Below are 16,260 nucleotides of genomic sequence, written 5' to 3'. Positions count from 1 at the left end.
TGGATGTCAGTTAGGTCCGCCCACTATCTCCTGTCACTCCAGATTCTAGTTCCTTCCAGTGAGTCCTCTTCCTCGCTGCCGTCCCGCTCCTTGTGCTGAGCTCCGAGCGTGGGTGACACAATTATGGATTCGCGGAAGCTGCATGAGCTTCGGGAGTTCGTCCGGCTGTGTCAGAGCAATCCGGGTGTACTGCACAGCCCGGAGCTCCGCTTTTTCACAGAATGGCTGCTCAGGTACCGCTACTACACATTTATTCCTGCATAGCTCCACATTATGTCCCTCTACTCTGACTAACTCAGTGTTCTGCACTGGTTTTGTATCTTTATATTCTTTTTGTTTATTGTATGGTATCACTACAACTGTCTTCATCTTACCCCATATTGCCACTGTCTCACTGTTCTTACCCCTACGTGACCACTGTCTGTGGTTCTTACCCCTACGTGACCAACGTCTATGGTCTTGCCCCCCCGATTCCTACCCTCCAAAATGACTCCTTCCACCAGGTACAAAATGCTGTGACCCTGGTCTTTCCACCTAATGTATGATTGCAGCCACCTGTGTTGAACTAGTTAATGAGACAGGTGGCTGCAATCATAAATTTAGGTGGGAAGACCAGGAGCAGAGCACTTTGTACCTGGTGGAACAGGTCATGTTGGAGGGTCTGCCGATGCCGGCCTGTGCGTCTTGCCCCCCGATGCCGGCCTGTGCGTCTTGCCCCCCGATGCCGGCCTGTGCGTCTTGCCCCCCGATGCCGGCCTGTGCGTCTTGCCCCCCGGTGCCGGCCCCCGGCCTGTGCGTCTTGCCCCCCGGTGCCGGCCCCCGGCCTGTGCGTCTTGCCCCCCGGTGCCGGCCCCCGGCCTGTGCGTCTTGCCCCTCGAAGCAGACAGTGGTAAGATGCCCCCTGTCTGTGCAGTTTGCCCTCCGCACAGAATGTAGCATCCACTCAGTTTTACAATTTTGCAGGTACTAAGCCTTACTGTACCAGGAGGTATCTGCTTTTAAGTAAAGCGAGATTTTGCTTAAAAGTAGTAAGGACCCTAGTGTTAGATTATTATATTTTATATTAATAATTATAAAGCGTTACCAAACTTATTTTTTATTGATAAAAGTTGTTTTTAAATCAAATTATTAATTTTTATTTTAACTCTTTCCTAAATTTTGTTTATTTCTGTAGCTTGGGTGCATCTGTCCCTTCCCCACCTCACAAAGAGTCTTCTACGGAAACAAAACAGGTAATATTACTGTGAACCTGATGTTCCAAACTGATGGCTTTTCACTGTGTTCTGGTATGAATAATGAAATATTTATGCTGCAGTCACAGTGCCAGCACAGTTAAGCTGGGTACACATTAGATGCAACGATTCGGTGTCGCTCCCTATTTCCCTGGAACTCCCGGACCAACGATATTGTGCATATACACTGAGCGATTTTACAAACAATATTGTGCATATACAAATGATATATACGTGAGTCGTGTGATACTACCAAATTGTTGGTTTTCTGGCTAATTTAAATACTGGGCAGGAGTTTTGGGAAGGGTGGGCAATACTTCGGAATTAGATGCAGTCTCTAGGGCAACCTCCGAGATTCAGCTACCTATATTAACGAGGCTGCCTTGGATGTCAGCCTATTGAATGCTAGAATTTCCACTGCGGCTATTGCAGCTCGCCGCTCCCTGTGGCTACGCTCTTGGAGGGCAGATGCAGACTCGAAGAGGGGCTTAGAGTGTTTACCTTATAACTGTAAAGTTTAGTTTGGCCCTGATTAGGACAAAATTGTGTATACATTGGCAGCGGCTAAGTCGGCTTGTTTGCTTTCTGCCCCTGCTCCCTCTGGGTCTCAGACCTCGTCGTTTCGGACCTATCTGGCCCCAGGTAAGGTTAAAGCTCAGTCCTTCCCTAGGCAGTCCGTCACCAAAACGACTGCCATCCCCAAGAAGCAAGCTTGGAGAGCGAGACGTCCGACTGCCAAGCCTGACGACTAACCCTCAGCCTGACAGGATCCCAGGGTGGGAGGCTGACTTCTTCAGTTCGCCCAATACTGGTGTCAGCATACCACAGACACCTGAGTAAGAGAAGTGGTCTCACGGATACGCCTTCTCCTTCCGCAGAAGACTTCCTCACCAGTTTTTCTGCACAGGCATTCTGTTAAAAAAGGACCAGGCCTTAGAAATTCAGAAGGCAGTACAATCCTTGCTTCAGGCAGGGGTCATTGTAGCGGTCCCGTTATCCCAGAGGGGAACGGGTTATTATTCCGGTCTTTTTCTGGTTCAAAAACCGAACGGATCCCACTGACCTATCCTCAATCTCAAGTCTCTGAACACATTCCTCAGGGTACCTTGGTTCAGGATGTAAACCCTACTCTCAATTATACTGGCTATGGAACCTGGGGATTTTATGGAGTCACTAGATATTCAGGATGCATACACCTGCATGTTCCGATTGCTTTGGCTCACCAGCGTTTTCTCAGGCTTGCTGTACTACAACAATATTTCCAGTTTCGGGCTCTGCCGTTTGGCCTCTCTACTGCACCTCGGGTGTTTACCAAAATTATGGCGCTAATGGCAGCCCATCTGCGGCTGCAGGGGGTCCGCATGTTACCATACCTGGACGACCTCCTACTGTTGGCAGGGTCTCCAGAGGTACATCACCACCACAACCTACAGTTGACAAGATCTGTGCTTCAGGCGCACGGGTGGTTGATCAATTGGAAGAAGTCCTCCCTGATCCCATCTCAAAGGATGCTCCATCTGGGAGCTCTGTTGGATTCCCAACAACAGAGGATTTTTCTGACCGCAGAAAAGATCTCCACTTTGCAGATGTGAGTACGCAGATGCCTCCACAGTCGCCGAGTGTCCATTCACTCAGCGATGCATTTACTGGGCTCCATGGTGTCGACTTTCGGAATATGTCCAGTTTCATTCCCGGCCTCTACAGAAATTAATCCTCCTCAAGGTGGGACGAATTACCCCATCTGATAAAGGCACAAACTATAGTGCTCTCTCCGGAGGTGCGTCTGTCTCTTGCTTGGTGGCTGCAGACGGACCACCTCACCAGGGGGCACCCCTTTTGGATTCCGGACTGGGGGCCTGATTCAGACCCGCTCGCGAGTGCATAGCTCGCCGTGGTGCCTTGGCTGTTCAGCTTTGTAAGGCGGCCACGTGGTCTTCTGTCCACAATTTTTTTTTTTTTTTTTTAGGTATTCTGCTTTTGATACCTTTTTGACTCAGGATGCTTCCTTCGGGTGGTGGATTCTCCTCTGCACAGGAGCATCCCCACCCTTGAAGGTACTGCTTTGGGACATCCCCAAATCACCCTGTGGACCCCTAAGGACCCTGAAGTAGAAAATGAGCGATATGATAAGAACTTACCATTGTTATATCTTTCTACAAAGTCCATAGGGTCCACAGGGCACCCACCCTGACCCACCTGTGCTTCAGATGGGCTTCACTCTGGTCACAGGTTTTCCGTCTCCTTCTGTGTGAGAATGTGATTCTTGAGTGTTCCAGACTTTTTCTCTTTTATCCTCCTCCGGGCTTTGGCTTGCTTTAAAATTGAGGTACCTCTGGCCTGGGGGCGGGGTATAGGAGAGGGACCTAGTATTCACTCTAGCTCCGGCGCGAGGCAGGGCGCCGGAGCTAGAGAGGCCACGATCTTGCGCGCGCCCGAGAAGGGGCGCGGTCATTGAAAAGGGGGCGTGTCTATAAGACGCGTCCCCTTTTCGTCCCTCTTGGGGGCGTGCCCGGCACTTGCGGACACGCCGGGCAGCCCCCAAGCCCTGCAGACAGTGAGAATAGATGCCGGGTGCATGCGCCGGCGTTTATTCTCCGGCGGTGACCGGGTCACCGCACATTTCTTCACCCACGGGACACTGCGACCCGCGGGTGAAGACGGCTCCCGCAGGCTGTTAGGGCAGGGCGCTTCTTGCCCTCCTTCTGGAGGGCAGGGCGCTTCTTGCCCTCCTTCTGGAGGGCAGGGCGCTTCTTGCCCTCCTTCTGGAGGGCAGGGCGCTTTTTGCCCTCCTTCTGGAGGGCAGGGCGCTTTTTGCCCTCCTTCTGGAGGGCAGGGCGCTTTTTGCCCTCCTTCTGGAGGGCAGGGCGCTTTTTGCCCTCCTTCTGGAGGGCAGGGCGCTTTTTGCCCTCCTTCTGGAGGGCAGGGCGCTTTTTGCCCTCCTTCTGGAGGGCAGGGCGCTTTTTGCCTTCCAGAAGGAGGGCAGGGCGCCACGCCTCGCTAAAACAGCCTAGTGGGAATGCTAGGGACCTATACCCCAAGGTCACCCTGTGGACCCTATGGACTTCGTAGAAAGAGAAAACAAAGGTAAGTTCTTACCATATCTCAATTTTATTTTCCAGTGCAGTTTATTAAGAAAGTGAGTATTTTGTTCAGTTGATTACAACCTGAAGATCTGACACAGTATTTAACTAATGAGTTAGTGGTGTAGATAATCTGGATTGTAATCAATATTGGAGTAGGCAGCATTTGACATCATTACACCGTCTCCTCCCTGTACTTCACTGGCAATAACTATAGGTACAGTAGTGGCGTATCTAGGGTGGGGGTATTCAAATGTCAGATCCTAGTGCTGGAAACCAGCAGAAAGTGGCAGCCAGAGCTTTGGCTTGCGGCGGCTATTTGAATTTGGTGATGGTAACGAACCATTAGCGGCTCGCAGATCGGCATCCAATCACCACTGAGTGATGGAGGGACAAAGAAGGGGAACTCTAGTGAAGAGCTCCGGCAGCCGCTGAAGAAGCCAGAAGACGGCGCGTTCAAGAACGAAGATGCCTGGCTAGATGCGAAGATGAAGAGGTGGCAGAAGCAAAAAGTTGAGGACCGGAGAGTGCTGCAGTGGTGGGAAGTAATAGAGCTAATGAAGCCTCCCACTGCAGCCTCTCCCAATGTACCGGTAGGCGGCCTTGGGCCACCGGTATTTATTAACCCCTCCCTAGACCACCAGGTTGTCGGGCACTAAGCCCATGGGGATAATCAGGCCTTGGGCCTGTTGCATTAGGCCCATGCTCCTGTAAGTGACCCTGGGCATATAAGTTGGCATTACACTGTGGCATAATGTGTATAAGGGGCATTGACTACAGTGTGGAAAAACATGTATATGGGGGACTGCTACGTAGGAGCATAACGTGTATAAGGAGCACTACTGTGTTGTGAAATGTGACTTTAAGTTTTATAGAGGGGCGCAGTTTTTCATTTTGCCCTGGGCGTCAAAAACCGGAGTTACGCCTCTGGTCCTCAGTACTTTTATGGTATTTGCTAAGGACGAGTCCCACTTGTCTTGAAAACGGAACTACTTTAGTACAAATACTTGTTATTTTTGTGTATAATTTGCACTATGCACAGGTTTTGTGCTATGTTCATGTACAATAATGGGTTCATAGTCTTCGATAAGCATAGAATTAACTCTATAGTAATGATGTGACTATTAAAGTTGTCCACTTTTTGATAACCTCTCTTTATTATAAACTGTCCTTATTCATCAACCCTGCAAAGGGACTGAATCGGTCTATTTCAATAAAGCTTCTTTTAGGTTCTCCTGTGCTGTGAATCCACACCATCAGTCTGTCTCAGTTCTTCAGAGAATTTCTGGGCAGGTCACAATGAAAGTGGATTGTTTAAAAGTGGGCATATTCTTTTACTAAAAAGTAAAAATATCCTGTGCCTCTAACCTACCTGTGTATGTGCCTTTACTTGTAACTCTAAACTGGACTAAAATAAAAGTACACTTACGCCAAGAAAAGCAGTATGTGTTTAAAATAAATTCTTAATCAACTGTGAATTGGATAGCACAGTAGGTAGTGTTCAGTGGGGAACAAAATCAGCCAGTTGTGCTTCATAAAAAAAAGTCCTGTGCTTCAAATTAATAAATATTACTAGTGCTAGTGATTATTGGTGTACCCAAGTAGGTAATACTTGTGTACACTGATATTTACTAGCACTGAGAATATTTATTAATTTGACAGGTCAGAAGTACAGGCCTCTCTCTGTTGGCTTATTTTATTCCTGCTGCATACTCTTGTGCTTTCTATCTCATGTTTGATTTTTGGTTTAATATTCTGCACTTCTGTGTTTAAGCATACCTTGTGTAATGTATCTCCTTTCAATGTCTGTTAAAAGAATTTCTACTTCAGGGTCCATAGGGGGTCCACAGGGTTGACCTTGGGGGTATAGCTGGATCTGGATCCATGGGCACCACGCAGTTAAAGCTTTAGCTGCTCCCAGGATGCACTTGGATCCGTCCTCCTCTATACCCCGCCCCCGAGCCACAGCACCTCAGTTTGAGTTGGTGCCCGGCTGGAGTCGGGTCACCTGCGCAGGGGGGCTGCAGGAGCAGCCCCCAAAAGCTTTCTTTCTACTTCAGGGTCCATAGGGGGTCCACAGGGTTGACCTTGGGGTATAGGTTGGGAACCAAATCCGGGCACCACGCAGTTAAAGCTTTTAGCTCCCAGGATGCACTGGGTCCACTCTCCCTATAACCCCACCCCCAAGCCAGAGGCACCTCAGTTTAAGTTGGTGCCCGGCCGGAGTCGGGTCACCGTTAGCGCAGGGGGAGCTGATTAGCAGCCCCTAAGCTTACTTTATTTTTTTAGGGACAAAGTTTTTTCCATGGACTTTGGACTCTTCAGAGCGGCAGCGTCGGACTGTCCATAGGACGTCTAAGCTGCCGCTCCGTCACCCCGCTGGCGCTGAGACGCCAGTACAGATCTGGGGATCTCAGCGGGACCCCAGAGTCTGTACTAGCCGGACTCTGTGGGCGCCCAGGACTGCTGCCGGATCCACGGGGAGCAGGTAAGGTCGCGGATCACCGCTTGCGGTGATCCGCGCATTTCAAATGCAGTCCTGTGCCTCCGGTCTCGGGACAGACCGGAGGCGCCGGCAGTGGCGGCGGGCCCCCCATACCCCGTGTGTCCACTAGACCACCAGGGACTTAGTGTTCGGTGCAGGGAGCCGGCGTCCCGGGGGTTAATAGCCGGCCAGGGGAGGCAGCCTTCCCTGTTACAGCGGCTCCTCCCCTCAGCTCAGCGCGCCTTTCAGTATCCATAGTCTGGCGTCGCTGAGCTGCTTCCTCCGCGGGCCACGCTTCTTCTGAGGTCTCCAGCGGCCATTTTATCTCTGTGGTGCAGCAGAAATCTCTAGAGATGGCAGTGAGTCCAGTCCCCCTGCGTACCTCACCATCAGGTCAGTGTACACAGCGCTGTAGCCTTCCCAGACACTGAATCTGGGTAAGTTGAATGCAGTGTAATAGTGCAGTATATTATATGACATGTTTATGTATATATGTATATATCTGCATTGTATGTGACTTATGCTAGTGCTGACTGTACTTTATTCTCTCACCTGTCAGTGTATATCTATCCCTTTTCTTTATCTGCCCTAATACAGCTGTACTTAGGGTGGTTCTGAGACCTCACATTTATATACTTGTTAATATTTGTGTGGTTTGTCACATACTGTTGCGTGCTGCACGTTGCCATATTTTAGATGGAACTGTGTGTTGCATACGCTGAAAATGGGTCCCTGCAGCTAATTTTTGGCATCAGTCAGGACCAGTATAGTGCTGCTTAATATTTCCGCCAAGATTGGTCAGATATGTCTGACCAGGAGATAGAGCGTTATACTGCACCCATTTTTACTATCCTGCAAGTCATGTGCTGCAGGTGTTAGTGCGGAGGATTTGACTCATAAAGGGTTCTGTATGTGGCGTCATCTGGTGCTGGCCTCTTTCACGACCCCCTTGGGCGGTTTGTTTTCTCGGGATCCTCTCAATTGCGGATCGCCGGGCGGGCCCCATTGTTGTACCTCACTTGGGGTTACTTCACCATACTGCCCTTTTCATCTCAGGGTATCTCGCAGCTTCTTGCACTCTTCCCCTGTGACACAGACTACCGCTCCCTGCAGGGGTTTTTCGCAGTATATGAATTCCCCCTGGTGCCACAATAGTCTGTCATTCCCCTTGCAGGGATTACCACAACAGCCACCCTGGGTGGATGTCGTTTTCTACGAAACGCTAATTGGCGTGGTTGACGCCCTGTGGTTACTTCCCAGTTGGCTCTGCCGTGAACTGGGTACTGTTCGGGGCTCTTTCCCTCTTACACGGGGGGAAGCCTATTTCAGGTATTATTATCCCTGCTTTAGGGCTGGTAGCAGGTCCATTCTGGTTAGAGTGAATGTTGACCTGCACCTGTATCATACACCCTCAGTATTGCGTGCCTTCGGGTTCCCTGTTGCTGACTAGCGGGTGGATCGCATAGCGGGACTCTGGCTGTTGCCAGATAGGAGGTGTTACAACAGTGTTTGGCCTCCTGTCCCAAATTCCCTGAGGGTCATCACGAGCCCCTCCTGGGGGGGATGGGCGTGTTACTCGTCTGATTACAGACGTTACTACGCCTCCCATTCCTGCGTGGTCGGATTCTTCGGATCCGTAGGTGGTAACTCTGCCTGAAATCAGTATACTTGCTTTCAGGAGTTGTTACCCATCCTACCATGGCTATAGCATGGTTGGTTAATACTATTGCATATTGGGTTGATGCATTTGTAACGTTTTTTCCCCTCCAACACGTCGGGGGTTCAAATGTATTTGGTCGCTCACGTAATATATGCTGTTGTCATAGGTGGAAATGCCTATATTGGATACCAGTCTCCTAACTTTCAGAGTTCCGGCTGCGACTGTATCCTCCGTAATACCCTATGGCTGCGCTCTGGGAATGCAGAGGTGCAGATACCATCTTTAGGGTTGATATTGTTTGGTCCTGACCTTGACAAGATTGTAGTAACATTGGCAGTATTACTAACGACAAGTTTACCGCTTTCAGCTATGCCCACTACAAGGCCTCAGACTAAGTCTGTTAAGTCTTTTTTGTCCTCTGGGTCAGCCTAAAGGTCTGTTTCTTCGTAGACTGTCGGCATCTACAAGGGCCGACATATCCAGTACCGAGCAGGCCTGGACTGCCAGCCGATCCTGCTTCTGAACCTACGGATATCTCTTCAGCCTGACGGGACAGGCCTACAACTGGGAGATACCGATTTTCTCAGTTCGCCCGGTATTAGTGTCAAGTTGCCGCAGCTACGTGGGTAGGAGGGTACGCCCTCTTTACAAGGGCCTTACAGATCCAGAAAGCTATGCAGTTGTTGCGGTAAGCGGAGCTAATTAGGCCATCCCCACTATCTCAGTGAGGGACTGGTTGTTCTGTTTTCTTTCTGGTGCGGTGGCTGAATGGTCCTCTTTGGCCTATTCTCTGTCTCAATTCCCTGAACCAGTTCCTAAGGCTACCTGGGCTCAGGAGGAAATCCCTATGCTCCATCATACGATGTTTGGAACCTGGGGACTTTATGGTATCACTGGATATACAGGACGCGTGCCTACGGGTACTTACAGAGACCTTTCCTCAGCATGGGCTGAGGTTTGCTGTACAATTTTTCGGGCTCTGCCTGTTGGGACTGTCCTCAGCCCCACAGGGGTTTCCCAGCGTTTTGGATTTTCTGACAGTTCTTCTGTTTAGTATATCCCAATGCTCCTGTACCTGGACGGCCTCCTGCTCTTAGCGGGATCACCGGGGTACTTTACGGCCAGGTCAGGATGACTGTGGCTTCTTCAGGGTGCAGACGTTTAATCAACGGGGAAAAAGTCCTCCCTGCATCCCTCTCTGGGTATTCTTCATCTAGGATCCCTGCTGGATTCTCAGAATCTGAGAATTCTTCTGGCGTAAGACGGAATCTCCTCTCTTCCATTAGGAGTACATGGTTGTCTGCGCAGTCGACAGATGTCTTTACACTCTGGGATGCATGGTGGAATGGGCTCAGTTCCATTCCAGGCCTTTCCATAATTGGCTCATCTCCAGATGGAATGAGTTTTTTCTGTCGGATAACTGTTCAAACGATGATGCTCTCTCCGGAGGCAAGTCGGTCCCTGTCCGGGTGGCTATGGCCATCTCGTCCAGGGTTTTCTTTGCTATGGACAGTGTCTGGATCGAATCCTTTTCAGTGCAGTTGGACGTCTGTCGATTCCACCCTGTCAATTAACTTACTCTGGCATAACTCTTGTTTCCCGGTGAACCTGAAAAGGTTCAGTCCGACAGGGTCAGGACAGTGGCTTCCTTTTTAGCAACACTGTTCGTTGGGTGGCAATGACAGGTATGTCACATATTCGGACATAGTCCGAGGGTCTCCTCCCGACCATCTCGGCAGCGTTCATTTCAGGAGCTCTCCATTGGGAAGCGGGAGTCCTCAGCCGTCACGGCGTGCATCCCGGGGACTAGTCTCTTCCCCAAGAGAGGTTTCATCTCCTGGTGAGCAGGGGGGGCCCCCCTGAGGTGACCCTCATGGCCTTCTGACTTTATCACACTATGGTGTTACAGTTCAGCTCTGGGGATTCTGAAGCAACCTTCAGCGACTCTTTGTCGGTGAAGTGGTCCTTCCACTTTGTGTACCTGTGTTCTCCGGTCTCCCTTCTTCCTCGAGGTCTTTGGAAGTGTTTTCAATCGAGACGGAGATGCTTTCCTGCTGGTGGCTCCTGATTGCCCCAGATGTCAGGGGTACTTGGATCTTCGGAGTCTCTACATCGATACTCCATCCCTGATGCTTCACTGCCCGGACCTGTTGTCTCAGGGTCCTTGGTTTTGCCTTGGACCTGGGTCGTTTGTCTTTGACTGTGTCCTTACAGTGGTCTTACGGCTTCCCTGGCTTTGTCATCGTTGGAATGATTAGAGCACATGGATCAGCTTTTGCTGGGACCTACCACAAACTGTGGCAGCCATAAATCTTATGGTATTGTACCTGTCGATACAATCCTCCGGTGTCCAGGATTTCCAGATATTCTGGCATTCCTTCCGGCTGGCTTGGGTTTCACACTTGGCCTGGTCTTCCTGACAGTGCGGTTCTCTACACTGTCAGTATGGTTAAGATATGGAATTGCTCCACTCTGGTATCCAGTTCATCCTTTGGAGTGTTTTCTTGATTATGCCTCCATTTGTCCTCCCTAGGGACTCCTTGGGAGTAAGTAGTGGTTCTTCGTTACCTCCGGGGACAGTCAATGGAACCGCTGGTTGTGATAGCCATTACATGGTCTATTGCTTAGGCTCTCTCTTTCTCTCAGGGTGTTTATATCAACCAGGAGAGTGTCTGAATTGGGAGCGTTCTCATGTGGCTCCCTCTTCTGGAGGGCATCATGTCAGGGTGGGAGTTGCTCTCGCCCTGTGTTGCTTCTTGGTGGTTTTCAGGTTCCATATTATTCTGGAACTTATGGTACGGCCATTCTGTCCCCAGTCCTCTCGGCTGGTGTGGCCTCATTGACTGTGGTCTGGCCTCTTTGGATTTTTGTGATCCGTTCAGGTTCCTTACGGAAATCGGACTCCTTATTGGTGGTCTGAGATTTCTGGCTTTCACAGGAAAGGATGGCCGGCCTATAACCAAATGTTGGCTGGATGGCCTCGTAGGTCTTCCTCAGGGGCCTACCCATGGGTAGGCCTTCCTGTTGTTGATGCTTGTTTTTTCTCGGGCCATGTGACCCTCGTGTGCGGCTCGCTGTGGCGCCTCGGCTGTTTTACCTTACTAGGTGGCCACGTGGTCTTCTGTCCACACCTTTTTAAGGTTCTAGGCATTGGTTTCCTTTGCCTCTCAGGATGCTTCCTTTTTGGCGACGGATTCTCCTCTCAGCACAGGAGCGTCCCCACCCTTGGTTGAACTGCTTTGGGACATCCCCAAGGTCAACCCTGTGGACCCCCTATGGACCCTAAAGTAGAAAACAAGAGATATGGTAAGAACTTACCTTTTGTTATCTCTGTTTCTACGAAGTCCATAGGGTCCACAGGGCGCCCGCCCTGACGCACCTGGTTTCATATGGGCTGTGTGGCTGGTCACCGGTTTTCCGTCTCCCATTTCGGTGAGTATGGTTATTGAGTGTTCCAGTTTTCTCTCTCTTTTTCTCTCCTCCTCCGGCCTTTGGCTACTTACAAACTGAGGTGCCTCTGGCTTGGGGGTGGGGTTATAGGGAGAGTGGACCCAGTGCATCCTGGGAGCTAAAAGCTTTAACTGCGTGGTGCCCGGATTTGGTTCCCAACCTATACCCCAAGGTCAACCCTGTGGACCCTATGGACTTCGTAGAAACAGAGATAACAAAGGTAAGTTCTTACCATATCTCTTGTTATTTAAAAAAAAAAAAAAAAAAAGCCTGTTAGATTTTTTTTAAACAGAGGCTCTCTAGTGTGGCAGCGACGGGCTGTCTATGCAGACGCCCACGCTGCCGCTCTCCTTCCCCGCTGGCGCCGCGACGCCAGTACTGCACTGGGGATCGCGGCGGGGGAGCCAGAGTCCGTACTAGCCGGACTCTGGGTACCTCCCTGGGTACCTCTGGGTACCTCCGGGGATAAGGTAAGCCTCGAGTCGCCGATTAGCGGCGGCTCGCGGGTATTGCCTGCACATGCAGTCCTTTGCCCCCGGTCCTAGGGGACAGACCGGGGGCCGCTAGCGGTGGCGGCTGGCTCCCCCTCTAAGGAGGAATACCCCGTGGGACCACTAGACCACCAGGGATATATTGGCAAGCGGGAAGCCGGCAAGCCCTGGGGTTAATAGGCTAGCCAGGGGAGGAAGCCTTCCCTGTCTTGCGGCTCCTCCCCTCAGCTCAGCGTGCCTTTCAGCACGCAGTCTGGCGTCGCTGAGCTGCAGACTCTTCGGCCACTCCTCCTCTGAGGTCTCTGGTGGCCATTTTCTCTGTGGCAACGCAGATCTCGGGGAGCACGCGGACGGTCCCCCTGTGTACCTCTCCCCTGATTTAAGGACAGCGTACACAGCACTATAGCCCTCCCAGACACTGAATCTGGGCAGGTTGATTGTGGTGAAAAGGTGCAGTGAGTATATCTTCTCTGCATGGTATGTGACTTTTGCTAGTGCTGCCTGTATGTGCTTATTTTCCGCTTACTGTCAGCTTATACCTGTCCCTTTACTTCTACTACAAGCCCTACAGGTGTGTGGGGGAGGGGCGTTTCTACAGACCTCACCTATATAAATCACGTATTTGTGAGGTTCGTCACATACAGTTGTGTGCTACACAGTGCCATATTGTGGGCTGTTGTTCAGCACACCGGTGAGTGCGTTTACTTATGCCCTGTTGCCAGATATATTTTTTGGCTAAATAATATATTCTGTCATGTCAGACGAGGAGGTTGAGCGCTCAGTGGCTCCGGTGTTGGCCTCCTGCGGACACTGTTCTACAGGAGTGGATAGGGAGGATTTGTCACAGGATGGCCTGTGTAGTCGGTGCCAGGTGGCTCCTGGCTCATCCAGACCTTCTCTGACGCAGGAACCACCGTGGGCGATGTTTTCTCAAGTGCTGGTGTCTATTGCGGACCGTCTGGGCGTTACCCCAGCCGACCATCCCCCATTCCCCGGGTGTCCCGCAGTTATTGCGGAGTCCTCCTGGGTCTCAGTCTGTGGGTCCATATACGGGGTTGCCTATGTATGTACAGGCTTCCCCTGTGCCGCAGCAGCCTGTGGTACCTTTTCAGGCCCCTATGGCGACTCCTCCACCCTGGGTGGATGTGCTCTCCAACTCCGTGCAAAATTTGGAGGCCGCATCCTCGGCTTTTCAGTCAATGTTGCAGACTGACATGCCTTCTAGGGTTTCAAAACGCCCACTCATGGCTCGGGCGGCTCAGGTATCGGACTCAGAGGGATCCTCGGATGATGGGGAGGTCCCTAATGACACTGACTCAGACGCCTCGGTCCAGGAAATGGATACCAAGTCGTCCATTAATGTGCGAGCACTGGTTAGGGCGGTGCGAGCCATTCTTCTTATAGAGGATGAGGCATCGGTTCCTACGTCGAAGTATCCTAGTTTAAAAAAAACTAAGGTGGCTTCTGCGGTGTTTCCACTGTCGGATCAGTTGACGGATCATATGGCGGTAGCTTGGCAGGCGCCCAGTAAGAGATTCCTTCCTTAGAAGCGTTTGGCTTCTAATTATCCCTTCCCTGAGGCACATTGTAAAAAATGGGAAACTCCACCGGCGGTGGATTCCCATGTCACCCGTTTAACTCTGGGCGCTACCTTACCATTACCGTCTATATCCTCGCTGAAGGATCCCACGGACAGGAGTGTTGAGACTTGCTTAAAGTCTATTTACTCCCTCTCCGGGGCGGTGGCCCGACCGTCCATGGCCATCTCCTCGGTGGCCAAGGCCATTGAGGGGTGGGCCAATGCATTGGAAGATACCTTCCCGGACGACGCTCCGGATGTCCAGAGGGCGTTGTTGGGACAGATGAGGGACGCTGCTTCTTACATTGGGGAAGCCTCTTTAGATACTAGTCTGCTGACTTCGCGGGTATCGGCTGCAGTGGTGTCTGCCCGCCGATCCTTATGGTTGCGGTCCTGGAGAGCGGACTCTGATTCAAAGAAAGGCCTGGAGACCTTACCTTTCAATGGGGAATTACTATTTGGTCCGGACTTGGACAAAATAGTGGATACCCTGGCTAAATCCAAGTCGGCTTTCCTCCCTTCGGCGGCACTGCCTGCTAAGGTTCGGAGTTCGGCTTTTCGTTCCTTTCAGGGTAAGGCAAAAGGTCAGTCCTTCCCAAGACAGTCGGCGAGTAAGACTGCCTCTACACCCAAGAAGCAAGCCTGGAGTGCTCGGCGCCCTTCTTCCAAGCAGGAAGATAAACCTGCGGCCTGATGGGACGGGCCTCCCTCTGGGGGACCTCAGAGTGGGAGGCCGACTTCTTCGATTTGCCCAGTGCTGGCACAATACCACCACGGATGCCTGGGTTCGAGAAGTGGTCTCCCAGGGGTACGCCCTGTCTTTTCGGCACAGACCACCCCACCAGTTTTTCTGCACGAGTCCTTCTCAGGACAAGACCAAGGCGTTAGATTCAGGAGGCTATAGAGTCCTTGCTGAAAGCAGGGGTCATTGTTCCCGTTCCTCAATCACAACGAGGGACGGGGTATTATTCGTCTCTGTTTCTGGTGCAGAAACCCAATGGTTCTCATCGCCCTATCCTCAACTTGAAGTCTCTGAACAAATTCCTCAGAGTTCCCAAGTTCAGGATGGAAACGTTGCGTTCCATCATTCTGGCGATGGAACCGGGGGATTACATGGTGTCCCTGGATATCCAGGACGCCTACCTCCATGTTCCGATAGCACCTTCGCACCAGCGGTATCTGAGGTTCGCTATCCTTCAACACCACTATCAGTTCCGGGCGCTACCCTTTGGTCTCTCCACGGTACCGAGGGTGTTCACGAAGATTATGGCGGTCATGGCCGCACATCTTCGGAACCAGAATGTACGGCTGCTGCTGTATCTGGACGACCTACTGTTGCTGGCGAGCTCCCCGGAGGTACTGCTTCAACATCTCCACCTGACGATCGCTTGCCTGCAAGCACACGGGTGGTTGATAAATTGGAAAAAGTCCTCCCTGATTCCATCACAGCAGATGGTTCATTTGGGAACCCTGCTGGATTCGCGTCAGCAAAAGGATCTTCCTGACTCCGGAGAAGGTCACCTCCCTACAGCTGCGGATACGCAGTTGCCTGAGCAGTTGCCGCCTGTCGGTCCATTCGGCTATGAGAGTTCTGGGGTCCATGGTGTCGACATTCGACATGGTGGAATTTGCCCAGTTCCATTCCCGGCCCCTGCAGGGGCTGATTCTATCGGAATGGAACGGGTTACCTCACCGGATCCGCTCTCAGGTGCTGGTGTTGTCTCCGGACGTTCGGCAGTCTTTGGCTTGGTGGCTTCAGGCAGCTCATCTGGTCAGTCTCCGGGGTTGGGGGGCAGTGACAGGCTCATTGTTTCTCCAGGGTCGTTGGTCTGCGGAAGAAGCTCTTCTTCCCTTCAACATCCTGGAACTGCGGGCAGTATACAGGGCCCTGCAGTCGTCCGGCCCCGCTCTTCACGGAAGGGCGGTACAGGTGCAGTCCGACAACGCCACCACGGTGGCGTATATCGACCACCAAGGAGGAACTCTCAGTCGGGCAGCGATGTCGGAGGTGTCTCGCATCCTGACTTGGGCGGAGTGTCACATTCCAGCAATCTCGGCGGTCTTCATCCCCGGAGTCCTCAATTGGGAAGCGGACTTCCTCAGCCGTCACGACGTGCATCCCGGGGAATGGTCGCTTCACCCAGAGGTGTTTCAGCTACTCGTGGACAGGTGGGGACTGCCGGAGCTGGACTTGATGGCCTCCCGTCACAATCACAAGTTGCCCGTTTACGGGTCAAGGACGAGACGCAGGCGCAAGTCTGGTGGATGTGCTGTCGGTGAAAT

At 51.7% G+C, this 16,260-nt stretch overlaps 1 protein-coding gene across 1 annotated transcript in view; it reads left to right on the top strand.

The window, feature by feature from the left end:
* The window catches only part of ST13 (ST13 Hsp70 interacting protein), a 90,690-nt gene continuing 74,430 nt past the window's right edge, over nucleotides 1–16,260 (top strand). Inside the window, exons 1-2 of the mRNA XM_088468000.1 lie at nucleotides 1–233; nucleotides 1,175–1,232. Coding sequence (XP_088324126.1) covers nucleotides 124–233; nucleotides 1,175–1,232 — 168 coding nt within the window. The 5' untranslated portion in view covers nucleotides 1–123. The remainder of the gene's footprint in view (nucleotides 234–1,174; nucleotides 1,233–16,260) is intronic.

Source organism: Taudactylus pleione, unplaced genomic scaffold, assembly GCF_031769625.1.
Source record: "Taudactylus pleione unplaced genomic scaffold, aTauple2 ptg000080l, whole genome shotgun sequence".
NCBI classification, from domain to species: domain Eukaryota; kingdom Metazoa; phylum Chordata; class Amphibia; order Anura; family Myobatrachidae; genus Taudactylus; species Taudactylus pleione.
Note: the sequence above shows the minus strand (reverse complement) of the source record. Positions and strands in the feature narration are given on the sequence as shown.